Here is a 26,074-nt window from a genome sequence, read left to right on the forward strand (position 1 = left end):
ATACATAAAGTCTGTTGAGGTGGGCTCTCCATCTCTTACTATGTTGCCCTCTTCAGACCAACAATAGTGAGACTCTCCTGCTAACTGTGTAGTAAAGCTGCAAATGCAGTGATCACAACATAAACCACATTTACTTTTAAGGACTTCTGGTTCTCGGAGTTTAATTGCTTTTCGATGTGCAGAGAGCCTTTTACTCACCGTATTCTTAATCGTGTTCCCAAAGAACAAAATTGATTGTAGACAGCTCACTCACTCCGTTAAAATATTCAGAGGTACAAAACAGTGTGAAGTGACATGAAAAGGGACACACCAGGTTGGTGCCTGTTGTTTGCCACACAAATAAATAAATTTAAATGTTTAGAAGCAAAGATAGTTGAAAATGCAGCTGTGTGTCAGGGTGTGTGAGTGCAAGGTGGGACACTCTACAGTATGGAGGGGGAACAAGTTAACAAGTTATGGTGTTATAATGGACTCCAGTTCCATCCAACAATAACAGTGGTCTCCCTTCTATAAAAACGCAAATTTCTTTCAGTGTGTCATCTGAAATTTTCAATCTCATGTCCATGTCACATTCACAAGCAACAATTTTACATGTAGTACGTGTCTGACCATGTAGAATATTACAGTGGGTAGTAGACTGCCTAAAATATATTGTAATCTTTATTACAATGTCTTTTATTGTAAGATTTGATGCTCTGTGTTAAAAAAAGAGTGAGGATTTTATTGTTACGATATTTTCTTTGTCGTGGGGGTGCTTACAGCTAAAAATGAAAATGCATACAATATTATGTAGCCCAGTACAAATAAAGTACAGTCTCAAAAATTACCCTTACCTTGGGCATTACATTTTATTGATTTATAAACTGCACAGTTGTTCCTGCTATTTAAAAAGTACGTAAGTCACTAATATCTGATGTCTCTGAGTAATCAATCTGAGGGTTTAATCAATCCAGTACATTCGTGTTTAATTCAACCCATGACCTTTCACAGCTCTAGTCTGCTTTACAAGTAGTCTCATCAGTATGGCAGGGTGTCTGTGGAGTATTTATTTTAATACCAGTTAAAAGTCAAGGATTAGATAGAAAATATGTCTTAAATGAAGAAATGATTAATCAGACACAAAGCTTGTCACAATCTGCCATTTTCACAGCGGACATCTTGACTTGTCATAGTAGGAAAAGCACAGGTGCCACTAATAACATTAACAATGGCTCCGTTCTATTCGAGTACACACCAATAGATCAAACATTTTGTTATTTACACTTGTGCCTTTTCTACTGTGACATGTGAAAAAAAGGTCAATAACAAAGTCAAGGTATTTAACGTGTGAATATATTCCCTAAAAAGTATATTGGCTACTATATCTTTCACTGGGGTCCTTTGTTTCCCAAATTTATATGGCACATAGTGGAAACATGAGTCCTGTGTTCCCTACTTCTAGGGTTAGGGGGTTAGGGGACTTAGGATCCTGGGAACATAGATATGCTTTCCTTTCAGCTGCTTTTTTTCACGTGTTTTGAAGCCAACTTCACATCACAGAGAACAGAAGATGACACATTTTTTACATCTGTGAACAAGGTTTTAAGTTTTTATTGAATCTCAGGCAGAAACATACATGATAATCCTTTATTGCTCATGACATACCACGCAGCCCTCAGCGGCTCATTCTCCCATCTAAACCAACAATAAGTAGAACTGAATCAAGCATCGCGTCATCTTTTATAACACTTCTGGTTTTGGTATGTAACTAAATCAGTAGCCAAACTGCAGTATTCACTTCACTGTGTGCGTGTGTGTATTGAGGGAAGGTGGTCTCTTTCTCGCAAATCTTCACATGGTGCAAAATCCATACACGTAGTCCACTTTCAAGTTATTATAGCTTAAAAATCATGAATACATATGTCTTATTTATTCATACAGATTCATTCAGTACTCTCTCGCTAGTAGTAGATCCTGAAAGTAATAGTATATAGGCTATACTGTAAGTTCTGGTTTTATGGCTGAAAGCTTAAGGTATCGGCTACACGGTCATTCTTCATCATAACAATGATACAACAAAAAAACAAAAACCCTGCAAACCTGTAAATTAAAATTTCCTGAATGCATATATCATTTTTTTATTACTGATATTATTCATGGTTATATTGACATGGTGAAAACACACAAACTTAGGAGTTATTGCCTTAATATTTTTTGCATGATAAAGAAGAGGATAAAAGGGCTGGGGGGGGGGGGGAGTTGATACATATTCACACAACAAACTTTTCCAGACAAATGGCATGCAAGACATAATAAGGACGCACTAAACAGGGGAATAGAAACATCTTTTAAACACTACACTACATGAATGTCATCACACTTTGATGTTGGCCATTGGGGGATTGTGTAGGGGAGACAGACAATAGGTCTGACAGACAATGTGTAACACTGTGTGCAAAAGTTTTACATAAATTTCAGACATGGTCGAACACAAAACAGTAGCTTTAGGAGCACACCACAGTAGACTTTAAATTTCCTTTTTAAAATATGGCTTATCAAGTTATCACTTTTTTTTATTTTAGAGACAGACACACAGTATAAGTATAATAATTTCATATAATATTGTATGATTGTTTGCCACCTTGAGGCTGTAATGTATTCATTTATTTATGTACAAATTGAGTGAACAGGGATATTATTTTTTAGTGCTGCGAGAAGAGCTCAGCAGCCATCGCAGAGGAGAGAAAAGGGAGTTTAAAATGTCTCAGACTAGAAGGATAAACCATCTAACATTGTGTTTTTAGCCCCTCTGCTTGCTGTTAGCTTCATTAGTGTAACATAGCTAACGTTAACATCAGTCAACCGGCCACTGGGTAAACCTAGCTTAGTCTAATGGCTACAATTCACAAAACTGGTTTACACTGGATTGATTTCCCCGCCATAAAACACCAGATTAAACTTAATTTTATTATGAGCAAGGCCCATATCTGTCATGTGGATGGGGGGACCTGATTTAAGCCAAACTTGTAAATGTAGCCTATGAACTAAGCTAGATAACGTTAGCAATAGGTAACGAGCTAGCCTACTTCTTCAGCATGTCTTGCAGTGGGCCTGGCAGGTATTTCATCATTGTGTCCATGATGCTTTCTTCTTCCTCCTCGTCGCCGCAGCCGGCCGGCACGGCCTTCTTGGGTCGAGTCAAGCTGCCGGCTGCAGGCTCCTCCACAGCTGCTGCCTCAGCCTCGGCCTCCTCGCGCTTTTTCAATCCATACTGGTGGTCAAAGAAATATTTGGAAGTTAGAAGAAGAAAAACGCTGTAATTACACAATTTACATTGCAGTAACAGAGTGGTTCTCAAACTTTTTCTGCAATGCCCCCCCATCCAGAAGCCAAAAAAGGTTCATGCCACCCCACCACACTCAAACTAAATAATTTTTACCAATCATAAACAATATTGGGGGAGCAACAACTAAGGGAGCCAAGTTCAATTGAAATAAAATAAATGATTAAGGTTAGCATGATAGCATCAGCAGACTCAAACCATCATGTTTATCTTAGGTTTACTCCATAGTTTTCCCCTGGTCAGCCACACCCTCCTTGCAGTGCCTCCATATTCATATCCCAGCGTTGTTCCTTAGATGTTTTTTGGTTTGTTGTGGAGTTCATCTTTCCTCAAGAGGCCAAAAATATCTATTATTGCAGTTTTAGGGACTGAGTTGCCATCTGCCCTGAAAAGCTTGACAATAGCTCTGCTTGTAGCATCATAAGCACGGTATATAATCTTTTTATATACAGTCTATGGATATAATACAGATTGGTGTGTGTGTGTGTGTGTGTGCTGATGCACAGGTGAATATACTGTGAAATGATATAACGCTACATCCATTAAACTTGGGTTTAATTATATTGAGTAATGGTCTTTGGGTGAGGTACCAAGTCAGGTATATATGCTGTTTCAGGAAGAGTTTTCAAATTGTAATTACCACTCAGATGTGAACGCTCTTTATGAGTTGGAAACTTGCGATTACAATAACTCCAATATAACATTAATGTGGCGTAATGCACTGTACTGTACTGCTCCTCATCCATCCTATTGAATAATGAACTTCACCCGTCCTATGGAGCCTTTCCCCTTTTGAGCAGCTGTTAATCCTTCATATTTCTTTTTCTCTCGTTCCTGTCTGTCTTTCAGCTTGGATTATGTCAAGAACAGTAGATGTCTTGTCAGTGCTCACACTATGACAGTACATGTCAAACATTTGTATGTGCTGTATGTATTTGCGTGACAAAGGCACACACAAAAAAAAAATTACACCAGTTTTGAAAGCTGTTGCCACCAAAGCTGCACTGAAAAGAAGGCTGGAATTATCAATCCTCATAACCAGAAGAGCAGAATTTAATAGAGAATATAGACTGTGTGCTTTTATATATATCATCATTGTTAACTTTCATGAGAGTTAAGCGAAATCATAAGAAAAATGCTCTCCATATTGAAATTGTTTTCACGTCAGTCAGGTGGCATTTCTCGTAATAATGTCAATGTCATTTAATTTCCCAATTGGATGAAACAGCTTTACACTATTTGCTACATCATCTGTCACACCCTAGCCTGAACATGCGTAAAGTTGCAGACTTCAGCTATAATATGTTCATGTCTTGCCGTACCTGGCACAACGGGATAAAGCTGTGGAGGAAGCTGACAGAAACCTTTCAGTAACAAGCATTTTGGGAATTGTTCCTCGCTCTTTGTTCTCCTCTGGGAGAACTTAAGAAGAATAGAGGAGGTGAGGAGCCAGTTGAGGAGTACTGCTTATCATAGCGCTGATTCACAGTATTCCCCTCAGACCTGCACCACCCACAGACTGCCTGTCTTTCACACTGTCTCTGCAGTGAAGTGCACAGCAGCCCCACAGCCTGACGTGTGTGGAGAAAGGAAGTTAAACACTGTCTGAATGTACACTAACTGCAGCTGTGCTCAGTAAAGTAAATAAAATACACATTATACGCAAAAGTCTTCACTGGATGTCACCTTTTAGACAGAAATCTAAAGCATAAACATGCAAAAAAAATATATAAACCTGGATGGTTTCATAATTCATAAAAAACATATTATACCTTGAGCATTGGAACAGTTAACTGAGCATGTATTTAACTTCTCTCATTTCTATCTAAAAATTCAAATGTATTCTTTTTAATCATGGCTCCTCATTTTGTTCATCTACTTCTTTCTGCTTCTCTCAGTTCTGTACAACTCCTTCCTGATGCTCCACTGATCTATTTTATAATTTCAGAAAAAGCTAAAAATAACATAAAAGCAAACAAAAAATGTGTGATAATAGACTATTTCAAATACAGGTCTGTTACAAAAAGAGCTTTGCTGTCACGCAGCCAAGATGTGAAGCCTTTAGAAGCTACTTAAACATCAAAAGATAGCGCAGCATCCAAAACCATCAAAACTTCTCACATGAATGTGACACAAGACTTACTTTTGCTTGTCTGTTTTCTTTCTCTCCATTTTAGTTTTTACAGTTCTGTTAGCATCCATTGTTAGCTTTTAAAGATTAATTTTCTGAGTTAAAAGAGTGCGGGACTTTTACATATAAATGAACGTCCGTTGCATTCAAGCTCTTGCCAACTGAGTGCACACAACGCTGATTAAGCCAGGTAAATCTCTCTGTATTTCACGGTTCACAAGAGTTTTTCAATCTGGTGTCTGTGGCAACAATGCAAAAGTTTCAGATGCTCCAGATAAAAAAGTTCAATGGAAGCATTTGGCTACAGTCAAAAAAAGAAAGTGATCGACTGACAAAAATGGATCACCTTTGGTATACCTTTGGTGTAGAAATGTCTCTGTATTTTTGTAACTGAAAACAAGCCTGAGGCGAGCCCACCCATAGGCACACTCAGCACCAGTGCTTTTGTAATTACTCTCATTGCCAGAAGGGGGAGACAAAAGTACACATGTTACATGTGTTCCCTGTTTGTCTTTTCTTTGTATTTGTAGACCTGAGGACTCACTTGGTCCCTTGTGCTGGGTAAATGAAAGGTTATTTCACTTTGTCATTAGGTTATTAGACAGCATATTGGCTGTTACTGTCACTATACCTTGTCCCTGATGCCTTGTCTCATGCTTTCCCTCTCAGCCTCCATCTTGGCATATTTGGCCTTCCTCTCCTCCTCCTGCTGCCTCAGCGCCTCCTGTCGCTCCTCCTCTTTCTTCGCTGCATCAGGGTCCTCCTCCTTCTCCTCCCCACCCAGCATCTTGCCCACATCAGGAGGTCCTCCTGAGAACGAGAGAGAGAAAGCATTAAATACATACATGAGACACAATGACAGCTCTACCAGGCCACAAGGATTAAGATGTCAAACTATCAAATTAGTCGGGGAGACACAGTGAGATAAACAAGTAAAGGAAGATTGAAGTCAGTCAAGTATTTTTTTTATTTATTTGGATTTGGATACATCAGTAGGACTCATCAGACATTCATTTTATTCCTGTGGTGTTTTGCTGATGTCTCTGCACTAGTCAAATAATTGCTGACCCCTGTCACTGATGACAGTACAGTGACAGTACTCTTAGACTCTGGGATATCATCATTGCCATTGTATATTTTGCATTCACTTTATATTTTATATATATACTACTGTCAAATTTCACCAACTTTACATATATATTGACGTTACACTCATTGTAAATTTTACCCTTATGTAACTTATTGTTACATATCATATTTACTCTTTTTTTTAATTTAATTTAATTTTTTTTACATCTGCTCCCTTTTAACTACCTCCACTACTTCGTATCTACAGAAGATGGTAACAAAGCATTTCACTGCACATTCCACTTGCAAGATGTAGTGTGTGACAAAAGCTATTTTAATCTGATGTTACAAATATCTGACTTAACATTGGATCGATGACCCCACCCTGTTGAGAGGCTGACTGGAGACACAGGTACATGCCCAATGTCCCCTCCACTACCTGCAATGCACCAGAATGCCTATTGCTGCTCTTTTTTTTATTCATCCATGCAAAACAAATGGTTTCCAGTACCATAACCAGGATTTACTGACTATGAGAAACAATGAACTATCCATCAATATATTTCTTTAACTTAAAATAGAGTTTGTCAATTTTATCTCTGTACGTGGAGGTCTAAAAGGTGTTTCAATAACACTAGGAATACTGACCCAACAATCCACCTTCAAAAATCCCCATGTATAATTTGTATATAACAACAGCGGTAGGTGGCACTTTAGCTGTAGAAATAGTTCAAAATTCCCCACTGCCAATCTATCACATACCTGTTGGTATGTTTAAATGATCAGATCAAGCAATATGTATTGTTTTCATAATGCGTCTCTCAGAAAAGCAGACTGGCTAGTGTTGACTTGGTGTGTTATCAGTATGGTTTAAGACGAAAGAATAAAGGAGGGTGGGCGATGGGACAGAGTATACGGTATGCAAATTGCTTTAGCCTATTATACAACAAGACACGAGCCCTGGAATATGTCTTACGCAAGCCTTCTTACTGTCCCTGTAGGAGTTATACATCCCATGAAATAATTCCTCATGTGCCAAGAGAGAACTGCTGAGTGTTGCAAACTAAGAGTAAAGAGGGAAACCTGTCACCAAGGATTAACAGAAATGAAAAGGACAACGAGAAAAGACAGTGGTCGGAAGGATTTGACCGAAGCCAGGAGCAGATAAGTAGTGAGGAGGAGGGGAAAAAAGAAGAGGAAAGAAGGACAAGGGAGAGAGGGAGTCAGTATACTGCAGAATACAAGACATATTTAGGAAAACAAAGAGAGCACGAGTAGAGGGAGAGAATCTGTCAGAAACTATTGAGTCCAATTAGCCGGGCTGTTCCAGTAAGTGGGATTACCCAGCAGTTTCTGTGGGACCAGTGAGAGAGACGAGGAGAGGCAGAGGGAGCGAAATGACAGATGAAAAGAGGGAGGGAGGAAAAAATGAAGAAGTGACAAGAACAAAATGACAAACTGAAGGAGGAAGGAAGGGGAGGGGGGATTTAGGTGGAAAGGAAAGGATGAAAGGAAGAGTGATGTCGGGAGGAGACAGTGGAGGAGGAGGGGGGGAGGTTGAGAAGCAGACAAAGGGCATCTGAGGAGAGAAAGCAAACAACCAAGAAAGAAAGGACAGAGTTCTCCTTCAGTCTGCAGCTGCCCCCGGTATTGTTAGTATTTTGGCTCATCAGCATGAAAAAAACCCTGAACTGCAGCAAAATGCGGAGAGATAAAAGACAGGAGAGATAGAAGAGGGGAAAGGATGGAATGGGAAGGGATGAGTGCAAAAGCAATGAAGGAGAAAAAGGAAAGGCGGAAAAAGAAATAAAAGCATCAGGGAAAACTGCAGTCTATAAACGGAGAATGAGATTTGTACAATTACAAGTTCTCAATTTTGGACCTCTTTTTTGTTATACATTGTGGTGACTATGCAGCACTGTATGAAATAGATTTTCAAGTGAAATAATAAATCATTTTTAATCTTGTTAAATATGCAAAGCATGTATATAAAGCTGCACCCCCCCCACCCCCTTTAATATAAACAGGGCTTTTGTGGGCTTAGTTTTGTGCTTTTTACACTGAACAAGTAAACAACTGAAATAATGACCATCAGAAACAGCGTCATAATGTCAGTGCGTTATTAATAGTGAAATCAGAAATGCTCCAGAGTCTGTCTCAGCCGGCTGGAGGGGTGTGTCTGTGTGTGTAAGTTTGATTGACAGCAGCTGGCAGGCTCAGCTCAAGCAGGAGGATGAGAGACAAAGTAAACAAACTTGTGCTGGAGCCTACTGACACTACAAGAGCACTTTCCCCCTGTGAATGTTTGTATAGTTGCTCGTTTAACAAGCTAAGGTGTAGAAAGGAGGCGTTAGCAGAAGCAAGCTAATGTGGGTTGCTGTTCAGAGTCTGTGGCTGTTTGTCAGTGTGACCATCTGTCTATAGGTGTGTTTCCATCCACCTGTTTTTAAAGCCTGAAACAGACTCAACCAATTAATCATAACATGAAGCATGAAGCTTATGCTCCACTGAGGAGATGAAAATTAACGGCTCACTAAAACAACAGATCTGTGTGGTGCGATGAGCAGACTTTAACGTTCCTTGAATTTATACACGAAACAAACACAGATGCTATATTTCCATCATATTTTCTACATTGTTTTTCACGCTCTCTTTTTGTCTTCCTTACTTCCTCTGACAACATCTTCTTCAGTCTCTTCGCAGCCTCTGCCATGATATCCATACTGAGAATACCGAGCTAGCTTCTTTCTTCTTCTGACAGCAAACTAATTGTATTATCGGATCAATTAAAAATAGGGGGTGCAAAAAAATGCTATTTAACTTCAGTTGGACTTTAATAGAACATGTGGACATTATGGATACCAAAAAAGATGATGGTGTGCACTGGGTAAGCAGCTTTTCATTTGAATGGGTCACAATCTTTGGACACCGCATCTATTGATAAATACTGTACATCCATGGTTTGGAATACACAACAATTGGGACAGCGTGAGAGCCAAAATGGCTGAAGAGACAAAGAAGAAGAAGATGGCCAGCGACAGATTTACTACTACTACTACTACTACTACTACTACACTGTCTCTGGGAATTGCCGAACACACCACAGCAAATAGGTTTCAACACTAAAAAACCAAATCAATCACTCACATTAACGAGTCACTTGGATTTCAGTGACAGAGCAGAAGGAAATTCAAGGAGAAAGAGAGAAATCCATAATAAACTGAGGTATTGCTGCATCAGCACAGAGAAGCTGACATAGCAATATCTGCCCGGCCATGATACACTATCTTTGCTTCTTACGTGTGTATATGCATGAGAGAGAAACACAGTGAGGAAGAGACGGATGAGTAGAGCTAAAAGGACAGAAACCAAATACATATACAGTCATCTACAGCTAGTGTCCTTGTGTGCACATGTGGATATTAATAATTGCTTAATTCTATTTTAGGCTCTCATGCATGAGTTCTTGTGTGGCTGAGCAATTACCTTTCATGTGTGTTCAAAATCGTGTGCATGTATGAGCATATGTGGCTGCGCATTATGCAAAATATCTGGTGTGACTTTGCATTAATGATAGCATTTACACGCAAATAGTATTTGAAATAGTGGCTCATATCCCAGTTAAAGTGTTACTCTGGACTATTTAATGGCAACTTTGATCACCACTCGCACTGCATTTATACATACTCTATAGAGTCCATTTCATCTTAAATGCGTTGCTAGGAAATAGCCTGCATCCAAGTTTATTTCCTGTCAGCTGCTGATATAAGCAAACACTGCAACAGGTATTAAAATTGGACCAATTAAGAATTAGTGTTTGTAGATAAGAAATGGTATATTCTCTGATACAGCCCTTCTTTGATCTATGATTGAGTCAACAAAACAATGGGTTTGCACATGCTGGGAAAATCAAAAATAAACTTAACCCTCTACTGCATAGCGTTGCCCTGAGGCAACAGAATACGTTTTTGGTTCTCACAGCTACCCACACAGATTTTTTAAAATTTATATATTTGACACTGATTATGACAAGTCAGGAAGCAATCCAATGAGGTGGACAAATTCCTATGATAAGACAGCCTTCTTAGAGTAAGACCATCAGCATGAGCATGTGGTGTGAGGGCTAAGCTAAATTTCATTATTTTGGATGTTTAGACACTAATAATTTAAAGGGGCATTTTGGAGTTTTCAGCGACCACTACGGTTTTAAGATTGCAACCAGGCATGTACTCGTCCGCGTGCTCACTTGAACTCATGAGCGAGCATACTCCAAAACACATCCGCTTTCATACAGAAATCCTGCGATAAACGTGGAAACACCGCCATGCCAACTGTGGCTTTTCTCCAGACATGTCCAGGCTCTGTTACTTCAACATTCCCGGCTCAGAGGCAGATCAACACCAGCTCCATACCTTTCATACAGCGCAGCGGGCCACATATTCACACAGTACTCCAGGAAAGTTTGGCGGCTATAGACAGACAGGGAGAGCTGGACTGTATTTTATAATGAGATTGTTGCTACACTTTATAACAGTTAGACCGCAGTAAGTAACTTTACTGCAACGTTAATGGATGTGTCTTCCTAAAACGACAATAAATCTAAATTAAACGTTACGAAGTAAACAGTGGTAGATCCGTGCTAATTAGCATTAGCTGGCTGCCGTGTCTTGCATCACTATTCATAGTTTTCAGTCACGTGACATGTGCAGTGACCTGGAGGGCAATACAGCAGACCAACACCGCTGCAAAAAGCAGTCAAATTTTATTTGGATAACCTTTCAACTTAAAGAAAGAAAGATATGAACACAAACTGCAAATGTTGGGCATATCCGATCCATATAACGTTACAGCATCCGCTGCCGCATTTCTACCAATAAAAACCACCAGGTCCCTGCCGCCGCTCAACTGCGGTAATGTTTATTTTTACCTTCTGGGGAATCCCTCACCTAACACAGCCCAGGCTTGTCTCCATCCACCATCCAGCATTTTGGCAACACATAAAGTAACAAACTCAAAGTAACAGTGTATCACTTGCTTATTGGTTGGCAGGCAGCGGAAAATAACATATTTTTTGCCTTCAAAGGGAGTGTTTTCCTTGGAATGTGACGTCACGTGAAAACTATGAATAGGCTTGCAAACAAATTGCTCTACATTTGCTTTTTACTGTTACATAATTTTTTGCAGGCTAAGTTTGAGGATAGTAATATAGGTCGCGTTAGCTGGTGAAGTACTGTGGAAAGCAATACAACTTTGCACCAGATAACATTAGCAACTGCTCGGCGTTTGTCAGCGAGCTCACATGACTCTCTCTGTGACTGTTTTCACCGACTGTTCCAAGCAACCGAGAAAACAAGTGTGTGCCTCATTTCTAAGTGAGGTTAGAGCCCATTGATTAAGTGAATTCATACTACAAAAAACTAAAAACGACATATAGCCCCTTTAAGAATAAAATGCGCTTGTGTAGCAACATCTATGGAAACATATTAAGAAAAAATGTTACATATTTTGTTGTCAAATATTTATTTAAAAAGTAGTTTTGTTTCTTGCCTCAGGGCATCATTTGGCAGTCAGGCTTGTTTTCATTCTTACTTACATTGCACAAGGACTGTGGGAAAAGTCTGGAGATGAGATAAAATAAAATATTTTCCGTTGAAAAAAGTACCAGTTTCCTCTTGATTTTCCTAATAAATGTTGTGACAATATTTATTTTTTCTTGGTGATTTAAAATCAATACTGCATAGCGTTGCCCTGAGGCAACAAAATAAAATTGGGGGGGATTTTATTTATTTTGTTAATTTATTATCCTCAAATCTTCCAGAAAATAGGATGAAATATTTTTTGTAAGGTGCAAAAACATAATTTATGCAGTACTGGGTCAATATCAATATCCTCAGTAATCTCAGAATATCCCAGATGTATCCAAATTGGTAAGAGCTTATCTGACATACTGCAAAGGAGGATTCAGGATCAGCTTATGATCTGGGTACCTGAATATCTTCATATTCAGACTCCATATAAACACTGCTATTGAATCCTATAAGGGGTGCAATGACTCACAACCAGCTAAGCCCCATTGTCACAAGATTCCCTTACCACGCACGACCCAGAAAAAACCCTGCAGTACCTCTTTTAAGGAGACTGTGGCAAACCAAAACAAACTTGGTCTGGTTTCACAAAATCTTATTAGCACATTCAGGTTGTCTTTGTTCAAATGTAAAAAAACAGGATCCTAGGAGACAAAGCCCTGAGTTATATTGAGCTACATATGATCCCCGGCTCCTGCTTTGTGAGCTATTTTAGAGATACAGCAATGTCCTTTCAAACCAGAATAATTCTATTAAGCACTCAGGCATCACATTGCCTAAGCTGTGTCAAGCTATGTTTTTGATTAAAGCTTCTTTACACTATCCCAGCATACTGTATAAGGCTGTAGTAGTTGTTGAAATGATACTCAGTATGAGCTAATAAAAGCCTATAATGGAAAGCTGACAGGTTGGCCTTTAGCCTCCTTTCAATTTTTTTTATAACTCAAATTATAATGAGTCAACATCAGCAAAGACAAAGAGCCACTGTGTAGAGAAATATAATACAAAGTCGGTTTACATGTATATTTCAATGAAATTTAACTTATAGGCAAAATAAAATGCTAACGCTGTTTAGTAGTTGACTTGGAGGTCTGTAACACTGGTTATCCCTCACATGAATACCCCATGATAACACCTCAAACCGTCAAACCTACAGATCAGTTGATCCCTGGGTTAAGGGTTTCTGTCCTTTTTACCCGTGGCAACAATCTCCTTTCAACTTTTCCGCCAGAGTTAAAGTAATACTATCATTCTTTTCCCGATACATGGACATTTCTTCACTGCTTAGATAAAAGGCGTCATCTCTCTAATCCTTTCCTTCTAAAAGTTCTTTGCAAAATCGTTGTTAAATCCAAAATCTTGAGGGAAAGAAGGAAAGAAGACTAACCTTAGCTAACTCTCCCAGTGCTTGAACTTTTGGCGGCATCAGATAAGCAGCACTTATCTACTCTTTCCCCCACTCAAGGCTCTCAGGCAAATCCCTCTCTAAATCCAAAGTGTGGTGGGAAAGCGGATGAGTATAAAGATGTAGGTTTGGCCTTCAGGACAGAAACCATTGTCTCAACACGGCTTACTTAACAGCAGGGGGAAAAAAGTGGCAGGGGGAAAATTGGCAGAAAAGAAGGAGACAGCGTGCTGACTGTTCTGCTGCATAATTGGTGGTTGAGTTGAGTTTTGAGTCTGCTTAAATTTCCCTCAGGTGGAGCAGCTTTGCACAATATATCAAGCAGTGAATGAGACCGCCTTATTTTTTTATTTTTTTTTTACAAATTTACAAATGCAAACTCACTCTCTTGACACACAGTTTAACAAATATAGCTGCTTTAAAAAAAACAAAAACTTAAGGGTGTGGGTGCAAGTAATATATTGCGCCAAGTGCATTCACAAATCTCACTCTAGAAAGACAAAGTAGTTTTTATAGTAGTAACATTAAATTCATGTCTTCTAAAAAACACATTATGGTGGCAGTTTTATCTACATACACCTTGGATCCCCTTACGTGGAAGTCGCCATGTTGTACTGCCATGTTACCACAGTAGCACAAATGGACAAATAGAGGACCACACATATTATTTAGCACAAGAGCCAACAGAGCGTGTCAGTCACAGTAGCTTCTATATGCTTAGAAAGGGAGGGGTGAGACTAAGCTGTTGGTTGCGATTCACAACTCTCACCACTAGATGCCTCTAAAACTTACACACTGAACCTTTAAATAGATACTAAGACTTAGATTAAAGATACATGAGATAATTTACTAACTTAAAGTTACTTTTATGCTAATGTTATTTACAACAAAATTGGATTTTTAAATTGTGTTATATGTTATTGCCGTCCTTTTGTACAAAATTTAAAAACCAGGTGGCAGGGTTTTACAAATTGCATGGAATCAGCGGTGTTTAAAAAATGACGGGATGGGAGTAATGTCGCATCCTTGTTCCAACCCAGTTCCCACCATAAAAGTCTGGGATTCCCCAGTACTGCTGACATGTGGTCATGAGGAGGTCTCAACAATCTGACACACAGTATCTATCAGGGCAGAGCAGACAGCTTCCTGCTTTTTTTCTTATGGTTATTTTTTGTTCCAATGTCTGTGTCACCGTCATCAAACTAACACTGTTTCTTGTAGCACAGGACTCGCTGATACCTCAGCAATAAATTACAGTATATCTCATCTGTCCAACTTCTGTTAAGGCAGCTTGGAAGAGTGACTGTGTCTCGGCTGTCCAGTCAGTCTAATGTGCATTATGGAGAGAATAAGAGTAGTCAGTCCAGCAGCCGTTAACACTTGTCATTGCTCTGGTGATGTATACTACACTGCTTTCCGAGTGCCAGTTTTTGGTGTGGGCTGCATGTCTTAAGAGGGTGATACTGATGACATAGTTGTTTTCGACACAGACAGTCCGGAGCAGCAGTACAGCCTGACCGGATCAGTTTGCCACTCATTTCTTTCTTTGCAGTAGGGCTGGGCAATAAAACAATAATGATGATTATCGCAATATGATTTTCCTCAGTATCAATATAATAAATGTTCAATATATCGTCAATAAATATTTGCTTTAATTCATTTGAATCACAAACAAATTAGCAGGAGCAAACTCAGGAGCAAAAATCTTGAAGGAAATAATGATTTGACATTTATCGTGATAATTATCGATATCGATTGATATGAAATGGCTTTATCGTGATAACATTTTTGGCCATATTGCCCAGCACTACTTTGCAGTATTCAGACCCTATCTAGAGACTATTGGCTACAGACTGGCTGGGTGGTAGTCTTCGTCACTTTTGCACTACTAGTGGCTTTAGGCTTAAAGGTACCATGTGGAGATTTTGACCATTAGTGGATGAAGCACAGGCAAGCATAGGACATGCAATACACATTCCTGCTGCCACTGTCACACTATTCCACTGATTGACAGTCGGTGGTGGTCGTTTAGTAATGCGCCAACAATGGCAGGAAAGAAATAGCCTGCAAGCTCGTGAACAAGCATATAAGCCAGTGGCATTTGGTAAATTTTTTCCCAAGGGAAGCTACACCAAAAATCAAGCAAATCTGTATTAAAGCAGTTTCGGTGCCTAAACCTGTAACAGTTTTACAGTGTTAACCGGATTTTAGAAAGCCTTTGGTTAGGTTTAGAAAAAGATCATGGTTTGGGTTAAAATAATCGGCTGAAACTGCAGTCTCTGGTACTGCAGCTAGATAATATTGGCTAAATTACAGATTATGTCAGGTGTACCATGAGCATCTTGTTCTCTGCTGCCACCCAGTGGTTAGTGGTGATGTGTGAATCAGCAGCGTTCAGATAACAACAACTTATAGGCAATTGGGAAAGATTCTTGTGCCTCAGGCCGGAAATAATGTACATGACCTGTTATTAATTTTAGACAATGTAGAACATTTTAATCTACATTTTATTGCAGATGCATCCTAGTGCTCTCTATCGGTCAGCCAATATAGATGTAAACAATGCAGGTTGGTCCTTTTTGCTTTGTGTAGTGCCACCTTCAGGTCAAAATGCCAACTTGATGAATTTCTCTGGAGCATCATCCTTAAACTTTACACTTCAGCGCCATTACTGACAAAGATCTGCCTAGCAAATTTGTCAGTATGTTGCTCCTTCCATCCAACATCTTATTACTGTTGGGTTTTACAACCTCTAGTGGGACTTTGGACTTGTTTCTCACCAAAAAATTTAATCAGCTAATAGAGTGAGACTGTTTCATGAATGTGAATTCAGTGAAGTGTCATTTTCGTTTTCTACCTTGTGTCAAATGTAGACTACACAGTATCATTAAAGTAAAGTATTTATTAAAATATGTACATCTTAAACAACTGATCTCACAGCACTGGGATTTTTTACTTGCTTGAAGAAAATGAAGTGATTCATTTAAGATGAGTGTCCTTTAATTGCAGTATGCGTTTAGCAGATAGCAGAGCAGGTGGTACAGAAAACTTTCATATAAAGGTCACAGACATCTGGTTTCTAATACAAACAGCCTTTCCACTCTCTCTCTCTTTCTCTCTGCCAGTCTCTCTCTCGCCATTCCAGATTTAGATGGTTGAATGCATTATTTATAGAATCTGAACATACTGTCAAAAACACATGTGTAGACACATGCACTTTGTACTCTAGGAGGAGCTCAAGGTCAATTTGATGAATTGAATTTGATTTGCTGGAGTAATGTAGAAGAAGATGGGGAAGTGTTTGTGTGTGTGTGTGTGTGTGTGTGTGTGTCAGCAGTAACCCTTTAGACCAATCAAGCGACGAAGACCTGATTCCCTCAACCAATCATATAAGAGTGCTGCAAAATGTGATTATCCGTACTTTGAGGAGACGAGACGAGGGAAGAACATCTCAAGGTGTCTTCTGTTTTCATTTTACCTCAAAAAACACAGCTTTGCCCCACTTTGACACACTGGAAATGCCATCCATTAGTGGGAATTGATGTACTTGCTGACACATTGTTAAGCCAGCATGCTGACATTTGATCAAATGCATGTGAAGTTAGGTTAAAGAATTAATAATTAATAAAAACAATAATTAATAAAAAATAATAAAAAGAATAGATTAAAGGTTTTGGGGGTTTTAGAAGATGAATGCAAGACAAAGTTATTATTATATCCTTGTTAAAATGATGAGATGTGATTTTATTTGCAAAAGAAGTATTAATATATCCCCATTTTGTCAAAATACATACAAAATATAGAAAAAAGGTAATAGTAACTTCCTAAAACAGCTGGGCATTATAGTTTTTTAGCGAAAGTTTCTGATGTGTTTTTAATAATATAATAATAGATTTTGGGCAACTACGGAGGTATGTGGGACAGAGGTTATATCAGGAGTAAGATGTATCAGACTTTCGATAAACAGGTTTTAGTTTTTTTCATGGGTTTTGACAACAATAAATAAATATAATACTATCAATCTTATTGTTTAATGTCAGATCCAGTACACTGAAGAACTACAATTTGTTGGGTCAGCTGCCTTTCAATATCACAACAAAGTAGCGTTAGCTTATTTTTTTATATCACACCGTTTTGCAAAACAAAAAACATGGCAACGGCAAGGGTTTGTATTGGGAAGCTGAATTGTCAGTGTAGCCTCCAAAAGGATTGAAAATGAAATATGTTTTGTTTTCCCTTTGAGCCTGCCACAAAGCTTCAGCCAGGACTAGGCCACTCACTGTCATGACCCATTTTAAAGTATCCACAGAACAATGCTAACAAGCCATTAAGGGTCTTATCCAGAAAGCACATACATTTTACCTCTTCTGGTGTCAGCCTACAGCGAGGAAATGAGTCAGTGAGCCTATTCATATCTGCATCTTTATTTAGCTGTTCAAAATAAGAAGTCTCCCATCTTTAATCAAGTGAAGTCAATTTTACTTAATATGTAGCACAAAACACAAATCACAAATTTGCCTAAAAAAAACACATCTACAGGAAAAAATATAATCAAAGGATCTACTTTAAACATCATAAAATTATTGTATTATATACATATTAGTATAACTACCATGAATAACTCCGAAAATAACTCCCAAAATGATTGATAGCTATAGTAATAGCTTTTTGTTGATGATTATTTATGCTAAAAAAATGCAATAGCGCCTTCCTGTTTGGTGCTGTAAATCATTCCAAGAGATATCCTACCAAACCAGACACACAGCTATATAAATATACAATCTTGTCTATAGGCAAGCATAAGCTGACAGTGTCTTTGGCACATATTTCCCCAGTGAATAAATTTACTGGTATGTCTGTAAATTAATCTGCTGATGATTATTAATGTTAAAAGTTAATGTTTGCCAGACATTGAAGCACATTGTTTTTCACTCTGTGCCAGACTCACATTTTTAATAAGACATTACTGTTAAAACATTTGTAATTTTTTTAATTAAACCTTACTATTCACTTACTGGCTGTATAGCACTGACTTTTCTGCTGATATAGTCATGGTTTGACTGATGCCCGAGGCGTTCACAGTTTGATTGAGCTCCACACATTGGGACTAATGTCTACCTCACTTAACAGTCCCCTATTCTGTCAAACTAACTTCAGCTTTCAGGAGTTGGGAAGTGCCGAGTCAGCACCCAAATACTCAGGAGCAGAAGCAATCAATGCACTAGGAAACCATAGTGGTTTCTGAATTTAATGTTAGGTGCAAAAGGAAGTGTAAGGGCTTGTTTCATGGCTCCCAAATAACAACTGTACTCGATTGATTAATAATTATCCCCACTGTAGAGTGAAGCACAACTTAATTATTGTTTCTAGGAAGAGACATTTTAAGGGCCTGTGGGCTACAGTGGCCACTTACAAAATGTAATGTAGGGAATCAAAGGTACAGCATTTTAACGTTTTTTAAAAAGCGATCATCTACAGTTTATAACTTTATTAATTGGTGGTTACATATAATTAATTGCATCTGCAGCAATAAGGCTCTGTCCCTCTGTTTTTTTTGTGGGCCGGAGAGATCTATTACATAAAGACCATTAGTGAGATATTGCTTACTATGCTTGTTCAACTCTTCAAACAGTTAAATTGTTAATGAAGAAAGCAAGGTGCAATATTATTTCTTATGTTGACATATTAGATCAGAAGAAAGTCACACAATACAGAAATCAAACCATACGGAGAAAATCTGTAGAAAATAAAATAAGGGGACAAAAGTATCCTTTTGATCAAAATGTTATGAGTATAAACAAGCTAAGGAAGGCCAGAAAAGGCCTAAAGTGCACAGAAAAATATTTAGCATTCATAACACAAGGTACTGTTCAAATGATGGTGATGGAGGAGCTCTTCCACGCAAAGCATTTTGAATTCACACCCGATTTCAAATACATTCCTGAGATGTGGTGTGAAAGGTAAAGTCATTTCAAAAGAATGCATTTCAAATTCAGTTTTAATGCATCCAGGTATGAAAATTGCCTCCCATTTTGGTATGGGTATTTTGGTATTTATAATCAGATATAGCCATGAACCATTTTGGGGGGATTCTAGGCATTGACGGAGCATACACTTAAATGTTCTTAATTTTCTGCTTAATTTTCCTTGTCTCCTGCAGATCTAAACCAGAGGTCAGTTAACACAATATATGTAATACGTGCACTGACTTAAAATACACCAATGTCAGCTCACCTACAATTAGATTTTCTTTAAATGACTGCGCAAGAAGACAATCCGTGAAAGCTCATCTTATCTCTGATGTTAGCTAGGATTAAGGACGTAAAATAGGTGTTCTAAGTTTTAAATTGAAGTTTTTCCAATTGTTGAAATACTAATTTATATGAATTGCTACAGCTGTTTTCTTTATCTGCAAGTTCCTTTCTTCTACAGTACCTGTTTCCATGTACTTTTACTTTGCAAATGACAATGCAGCAGTACTATATAGCTAACATGGCTAATGCAGAACACCCAAGAAACATCTGAATTCTGCAGATGTATTGCTCTGGATTTGGGCCCTGCTAAGTCATCACAGCTAAACATCGCTGTTTTCTTCCAAGTATCTGTAACCAGAAGCCTTGGAGGATTAGTTATTGCACTGGCAGCATCCTCTCTTTCACACACTCATCATACTCAGCAAAACACATGTAGCAAATCCACATCCAAACAGAAGCAAAACAATCACAGGATGATAAAGAGCAAGGTAACAACACAACAGGCTTTAAGAGCTGATCCCTAGTTTTACAGTTAGAGTGAAATAACATAATTCGTTGTTTGAAGAGATTCATTTTCAAAACCAGTTTTTCCAATAAGACTAAAGGTGCAGATAAGACAGGCGCAGGCATACATGTAGTTCAGTTTATAGTACATTACGTGTCTAGCCAGACGTGTCCACACATGCTGGGTGACATGCACAGTCCGAACCTTCACAGACATGGGCAGACGAAACTTTACGTCATACAGTCCCAAATTCAGGAGGTCAAAATTTAAACGCAAATATCAGAATGCTAGCATGCTCACAATAAAAAAGCTAACGCGCTGATGTTTAGCGGGTATAATTTTACTGTTTTAATGTTCAACATCTTTGTTATTGTGAGTTAGCATGCTAACATTTGCTAATTAGTACTAAACACAACCCTGTTGTCATCAGTTTTGCGAAAAGATTTCCCTGGCCATGGCTCCAGATGAAATATCAGAGGATCAGATCACAAACGTTATAACTACAATTCATCCTGAGGGGGAAATCCATCCAATTGTTGTTGAGATATTTTACTAAAAAGCACAAATGTCAATCAAATGGTGGCGATAGAGGAAAATTCAGGAGCAATGTCAGTAGGATTAATCCTCTGGGGAACAAGGATGTCTGTGCAACATTTCATAGTAGTTAATCCCATAGTTTTTGAGATATTTCAGTCTCGACCAACATTGCCATTCCTTTCTACTAGTGTGGCCACTAAAAACGGTGGTATCCCTCTTTGCGAGTTAGAAGCAGAGGAACCATACATTAAACTTTAGTTTTTTGCCTTTATTTGATAGCTGACAGTGAAGCCAGGCAGAAAATGTGGGAACACGTCCCCAGCTGCAACCGTAAGCACGCCCAATAATGCAGTTTAACTGATTAAAAAATATTTCAGTAATATTGACTGACAGTTACTGGCCATCAGTTTGAGAGCTTAGCTGATTGACTATCTGGCTAATAGATCCCCACCCCACCCCACCCCACCCCCAGGGAGCTTTAAAGATCCACTGCGCTGTCAGCATTTTTATAGACATTTCTATGGAAAGAGGTCACTGTGTCCCAAATCTATACCCTGTAGGTCTGTGCAGCCTCCATAATTCATCTCGCCTGGAGATGCAGTACACACACTTTCTGTCCTATGCAATATCTATAAAACATCTCTCTAGCACAGGCAGAGTACAGACACACATACGCAGGCAACACCCACACTGTCAGGGTTGGGTTAGAGCAGTGGCCAGCAAAAAAACCCAGCATCCAATACAATGCAGTTGATTTAAGAATCCATAGCGCAGACACGAGGCACAGCAGCTATGCAGAACGAGGCAGCAGCGGCATCCACTGCATCCCAATGAGGAGCAGGGGCTGAGCTTCAGCTCCACATCGCAACAGTAAATGCCTGAAAACTCTGTAACTTGCTCAGCATGATGCATGACCAGTATGTGTGCGACTGCTGCATTATAACTACTGGTGCCACTTTCCTACCTTTCACCGTGAAGCTATAGCTGACAAGGAGGATGAATTACAGTGCTATAATGAGGACTAATTAGGGGGCAAATAATAGCCTAGATAATATTCTGAAGGATAATACCTGAAGGCTTTAAAGGACAAAAGTCTCATGAAAAAAAAATGTTAGTCATAGTTCTTGGCAAAATAGCCCTTCTCTATTTCTCTTGCCTCAAAAGACACCAACAGTTGGCTTGAAAAGCACAGACTGACTGGTTTTTCAACTCGTGTGAAAAAAACCTCATTATTCTAATTTTGGGGGGATTTTCACGTCAACACAACATTAAAAAGGATTAGGAGAAAATTAAGTGCTCCTTGTGCTTATAATCTCCTTTTCAAATTTCCCTGAGTACACTCAAAAATGCATGAAGATCATGCTAAAAATAAGGCTGCTGCTGTCCTGAGAAGGTGACACTCGGATACACAAGGTTGACAGATACATTATTAGGATATAACTAAACCCAGTACTACTGCGGCTGGTGCTACTGTCCTGTTTCATCTGCATAAGTCCCAACCTCGTTTACAGAGACTTGATACACGTTTTAGGATTCACTGGTCACAAAGACACTTTTTCAACAAAAGCAGAAATGTAGAACAAAAAAGAATGAACAGGTTTCCATAATCCTTACCATTTCAGGTTTTAACATTATGGCACTGTCAAGGACTTGACCAACAGGATGTCTTGAGATTTTGATGGATGGATTTGAGAAGATGGATGCAGAACGATAGAAAGAGAGAGGGAATGCGTAGCTATTTGAAGTCAGGAGTTTGGTGCAGGATGGATTATCCTCATAACTATCGGGCTGGTACTTGTACAGTGCTGCTGCTGCTCCTGCTAATAAACAGTCCTTCAAATCCTTTACACTGCAGTGCTGTTAAATCAACCTCTAGCCCGGCAGACTACTCACCTCCCATCGCAGCTTTCATTACAAAATTCATGATGAAGCAGTTCTGTGTTCTCTTCCTTCAGTGGTCACGTTATCGGGGACAGACCTGCAGCCAGGGGACAGAAAACACAAGCTATGACTTTATGAATACCACTGTTAGGACAGGCAGTTTCCCTCCAGTGGCTTTCATATACAAGAGTTTGATGGGATAGGGGAGGAGGATGAGGATGATGATGATGATGAGGCTCGATGCGGACAAGAAACGACCTCCAGGCGGAGATCCTTGTTTGGCAAAGGTCCACCAAAAGCACAAAAAAGAAAAGCTCTTCTAATTTTTTTCACAAAAATCACAATATCTTTAAATAGAGTTAGATCATTTTAATTCTACTTCCTGAGTAGTATGAATTTTGATCAAAATGGGATCACCCCTATCCCAAGGAACAACAGGGTGATTTAACTGGGCTAAGGTTGCTTTACTCTCCAGTTTTGTCAAAGCACCTGCGCCCTCAATTTAAAACTAATGCTCCATCTTGTGTGGATTTATGCTGATGCTGCATGGCTGCCTGTGATGTATCCTCATGGAAATAACTCCCAGAATGGGAGACATGGGTCAGGGTCAAAGATAAGCAAATGGGGGCACGATTTGTGTCAGTACATGGGCCTTAGAGAGCGTCATCTCACACAGTCTGCAAGAGCATTAGAAAAAAAGGACTCTTTTTCAAGATTCTTTCCTACAAGTTCTTACACTGCGTCTCTGGTACTAATTTGTGAGTTTATATTGAGCAATATGGCATTTGATTTCCTATGATATGACTATAATAGCTCAATAGTCAATTTATAATAACCTATGAAAATTGCCATTATTCTATAATGTTGCTGTTTGGACTGTGTCTGAGATAGGCTATCCCATGGTGCGTTTACAGACCTTACCAAATCTTTCACATTATCATTTCCTTTGATATTTCTACAGGAGTTGTAAAACTCAAGCCCGAGTTTCTAGCAACAATATTGTAGGCTACTTGATTGGGGGTTTTTTTTTATCTTTTTGTGACACAACAACCCCGCGTACTTTTGCTGCATTTTACAGCATCCCTCTGCCATTGCAGTAAAGGCTAGCAGGAATAAAATTCCTCCTGAAAACTTGCGGCACTCATCAATACATCGCTGTTTCGTCCCCGATTCATCTTGATTCGCCCAATGTCGAATCTGCACCAGCTGCGCGTCTTTAAATCATTTCCTGGTTCCCTTCCTCTTCGTCGTCATCTGCAGCAGCAGCAGCAGCAATTTCTCCTCGCATGAACCCTTACAGTAGCTACTAACTCCCAGCTCCTGGTGCCGTGCAGCATTTCGGCACAATTACAGTACAGTAGCAACCCGCAAGCTTGCATACACAAGTACATGTTTCCAGAAGCCAGTACGTTATGCGCACAATAGGCTGTGTGTGGAGGTGTATGGAAGCATCAGCATCTTCCACCGAGTCCACGAACCTATCACTATCCGGTCCCGTACAGTAATACATCACACAAACATCCCTGTCTCTGCTTGTTCGGACGCCGTTTACCTTGTTTTGATCCTCCTCCAAGTCTGTATCCCTCCAGAAAAAAGCCTAGTCGCAGATTTTTAACCACCGTCCTTCTCCTTCAGCGGCGAGAAAGCAATCACAAGTTGAGCGTCTCAAAGAAGGGATTGCGGCTCTCTGTGCGGCTCTCAGTTTGCAGACATGCCGATTGTGTCAGAGTCAGGCTGCAGGAGGAACAGAGTCTATTCCTGCAGGACGAGATGAGAACATGCAGAGGGAGAGGGGGGGAGGGAAGGAGCGCATGAATGTAATGTCACCCGAGTGAAGGTTCTATTTCATTTTCACCATTTAAACAGAAAACAAACATTCAAAAGTTAAAAATATTCCAAGTGTGCGATAATAAAATCATGCAGCTGCTCAGAATCGTAACAGAAAACAACATGTAAGATCCGGTCAGGATTTTCATAAGATTGTCGTTCATGTCCTCATAGTCCTTAATTCATTAGTTGTTTGTTCATTAAGCCATGCCTTTAGGAAACAAGGTTGATTCATTGTCATATATATATATCATACTTGCATATACTGTTCAAACCTAAAAATTGCACTGTTCACAGAAATATGTCTAAAATTGACATGATATAACAACAATTGTCTATTAACATGTCCAGCAGACACAGAGCATTAAGTTGGAGTTGTGTCCCTGGCCACCTGACAAACAAACACACCTGTTTTGCTCTGATTTTGGTCTACACCAACTCCTGAGGTAAATATTTGACTCTTCAGCTGCTAAATGCTCCATCCTCTGTGTTCACTAAACCCTCTCTTCAACCTTGCTTACAGCAAGAAGACCGGACCAAAACAGTAAAGCTGCATGCTGTAAAACCAAAACAATGAGCTGAAAGACGCTAAAACACAGTAGATCTGAGGAGAGCTTCAGTCTGGTGATAAATCTCTGTGATTTCTTCACTGAGAGTATGTTCCATATTACACGAAATCATTTCATCTATTGTTAATATAAACATATCAATTAGAGCAGCTTTAACAACTGATTGTGGGGAAAACGCCTTGGGAGCAGCTGGCATGTGCTTTATTTTTCATTGTTTGCCACTAAAATCTTCATTCTCAACTCACTTTTTGATTCAGCCCATGCTTTTCCATTTTGTTCTATGATAAAACAAGGATACATGCAAAAGTGTTCGCTGATAGATCATCACCTCTACTTTAAAATGTGTTTTTTAAAATCCAAAGTGATAGTGACAAGGCTCTTAATGAGCTGCAATAGGCTTGGGGAGCTTCTGGCAGGAAAGATCAGGACCTTTGAAACCTTTTTATTTTATTTTCCGCTGAATCCAAGGATGTACTGTGATGTAATGTCATCTGTCTCAACAGTCCCCTGAAAATCGTTTCTTGGCAGGCTGGAAAAGACTCTGCAGCAGCACATAATGTGATGCTACAGCTACCCACAAAAGTCAGTATCAGATTAGATTATATAGATACGTAGATTAGATTTAGCTTTTTCCCCCATAGCCAATATTGCCTTCCTTTACACACATAGTGAGGTATACAAGCAGAGAGCACAGAGAGGACCAAGGGGATCTCAAACTGCTGTATCTCCCATCAATTAATCAGGACACAGGAGGCTGTGTCCAGTCAACACACTCTGGCACGTGCATCCATCACCTGGTTTATGGCCCAGAAACGCTAAGAACAGCAGCATGCATGCTCACACACATGCACACACTGCTGCTGTTGTCCTCTGACTGTCCCCCATCACTACTAGCAGTTTTGATTTATAGTCTTTTGGTTTTATAGTCAGAAGTGGGCAATTTTTGCTCTTGACCCATATCTACTGTACCATCGTTTCAAGGCTGAGTAT

The 26,074-nt window shown here is 39.3% G+C and overlaps 1 protein-coding gene across 1 annotated transcript; it reads right to left on the reverse strand.

Moving 5' to 3' along the window:
• Window positions 1-1,557: 1,557 nt before the first annotated feature.
• cplx2l (complexin 2, like) lies at window positions 1,558-24,549 on the reverse strand. The gene is made up of 4 exons (XM_038713910.1): window positions 24,241-24,549; window positions 22,701-22,785; window positions 6,085-6,263; window positions 1,558-3,250 (listed from the first exon to the last, which is right to left on the reverse strand). Exons 2-4 carry the CDS (start codon window positions 22,729-22,731, stop codon window positions 3,062-3,064), a joined length of 399 nt encoding a protein of 132 aa, XP_038569838.1. The 5' UTR covers window positions 22,732-22,785; window positions 24,241-24,549; the 3' UTR covers window positions 1,558-3,061.
• Between the last annotated feature and the right edge of the window lie 1,525 nt (window positions 24,550-26,074).

The sequence above is a fragment of the Micropterus salmoides genome, unplaced genomic scaffold, assembly GCF_014851395.1.
Source record: "Micropterus salmoides isolate LMB-PRFRI ecotype aquatic unplaced genomic scaffold, ASM1485139v1 Ms_hic_scaffold_12, whole genome shotgun sequence".
NCBI lineage: Eukaryota > Metazoa > Chordata > Actinopteri > Centrarchiformes > Centrarchidae > Micropterus > Micropterus salmoides.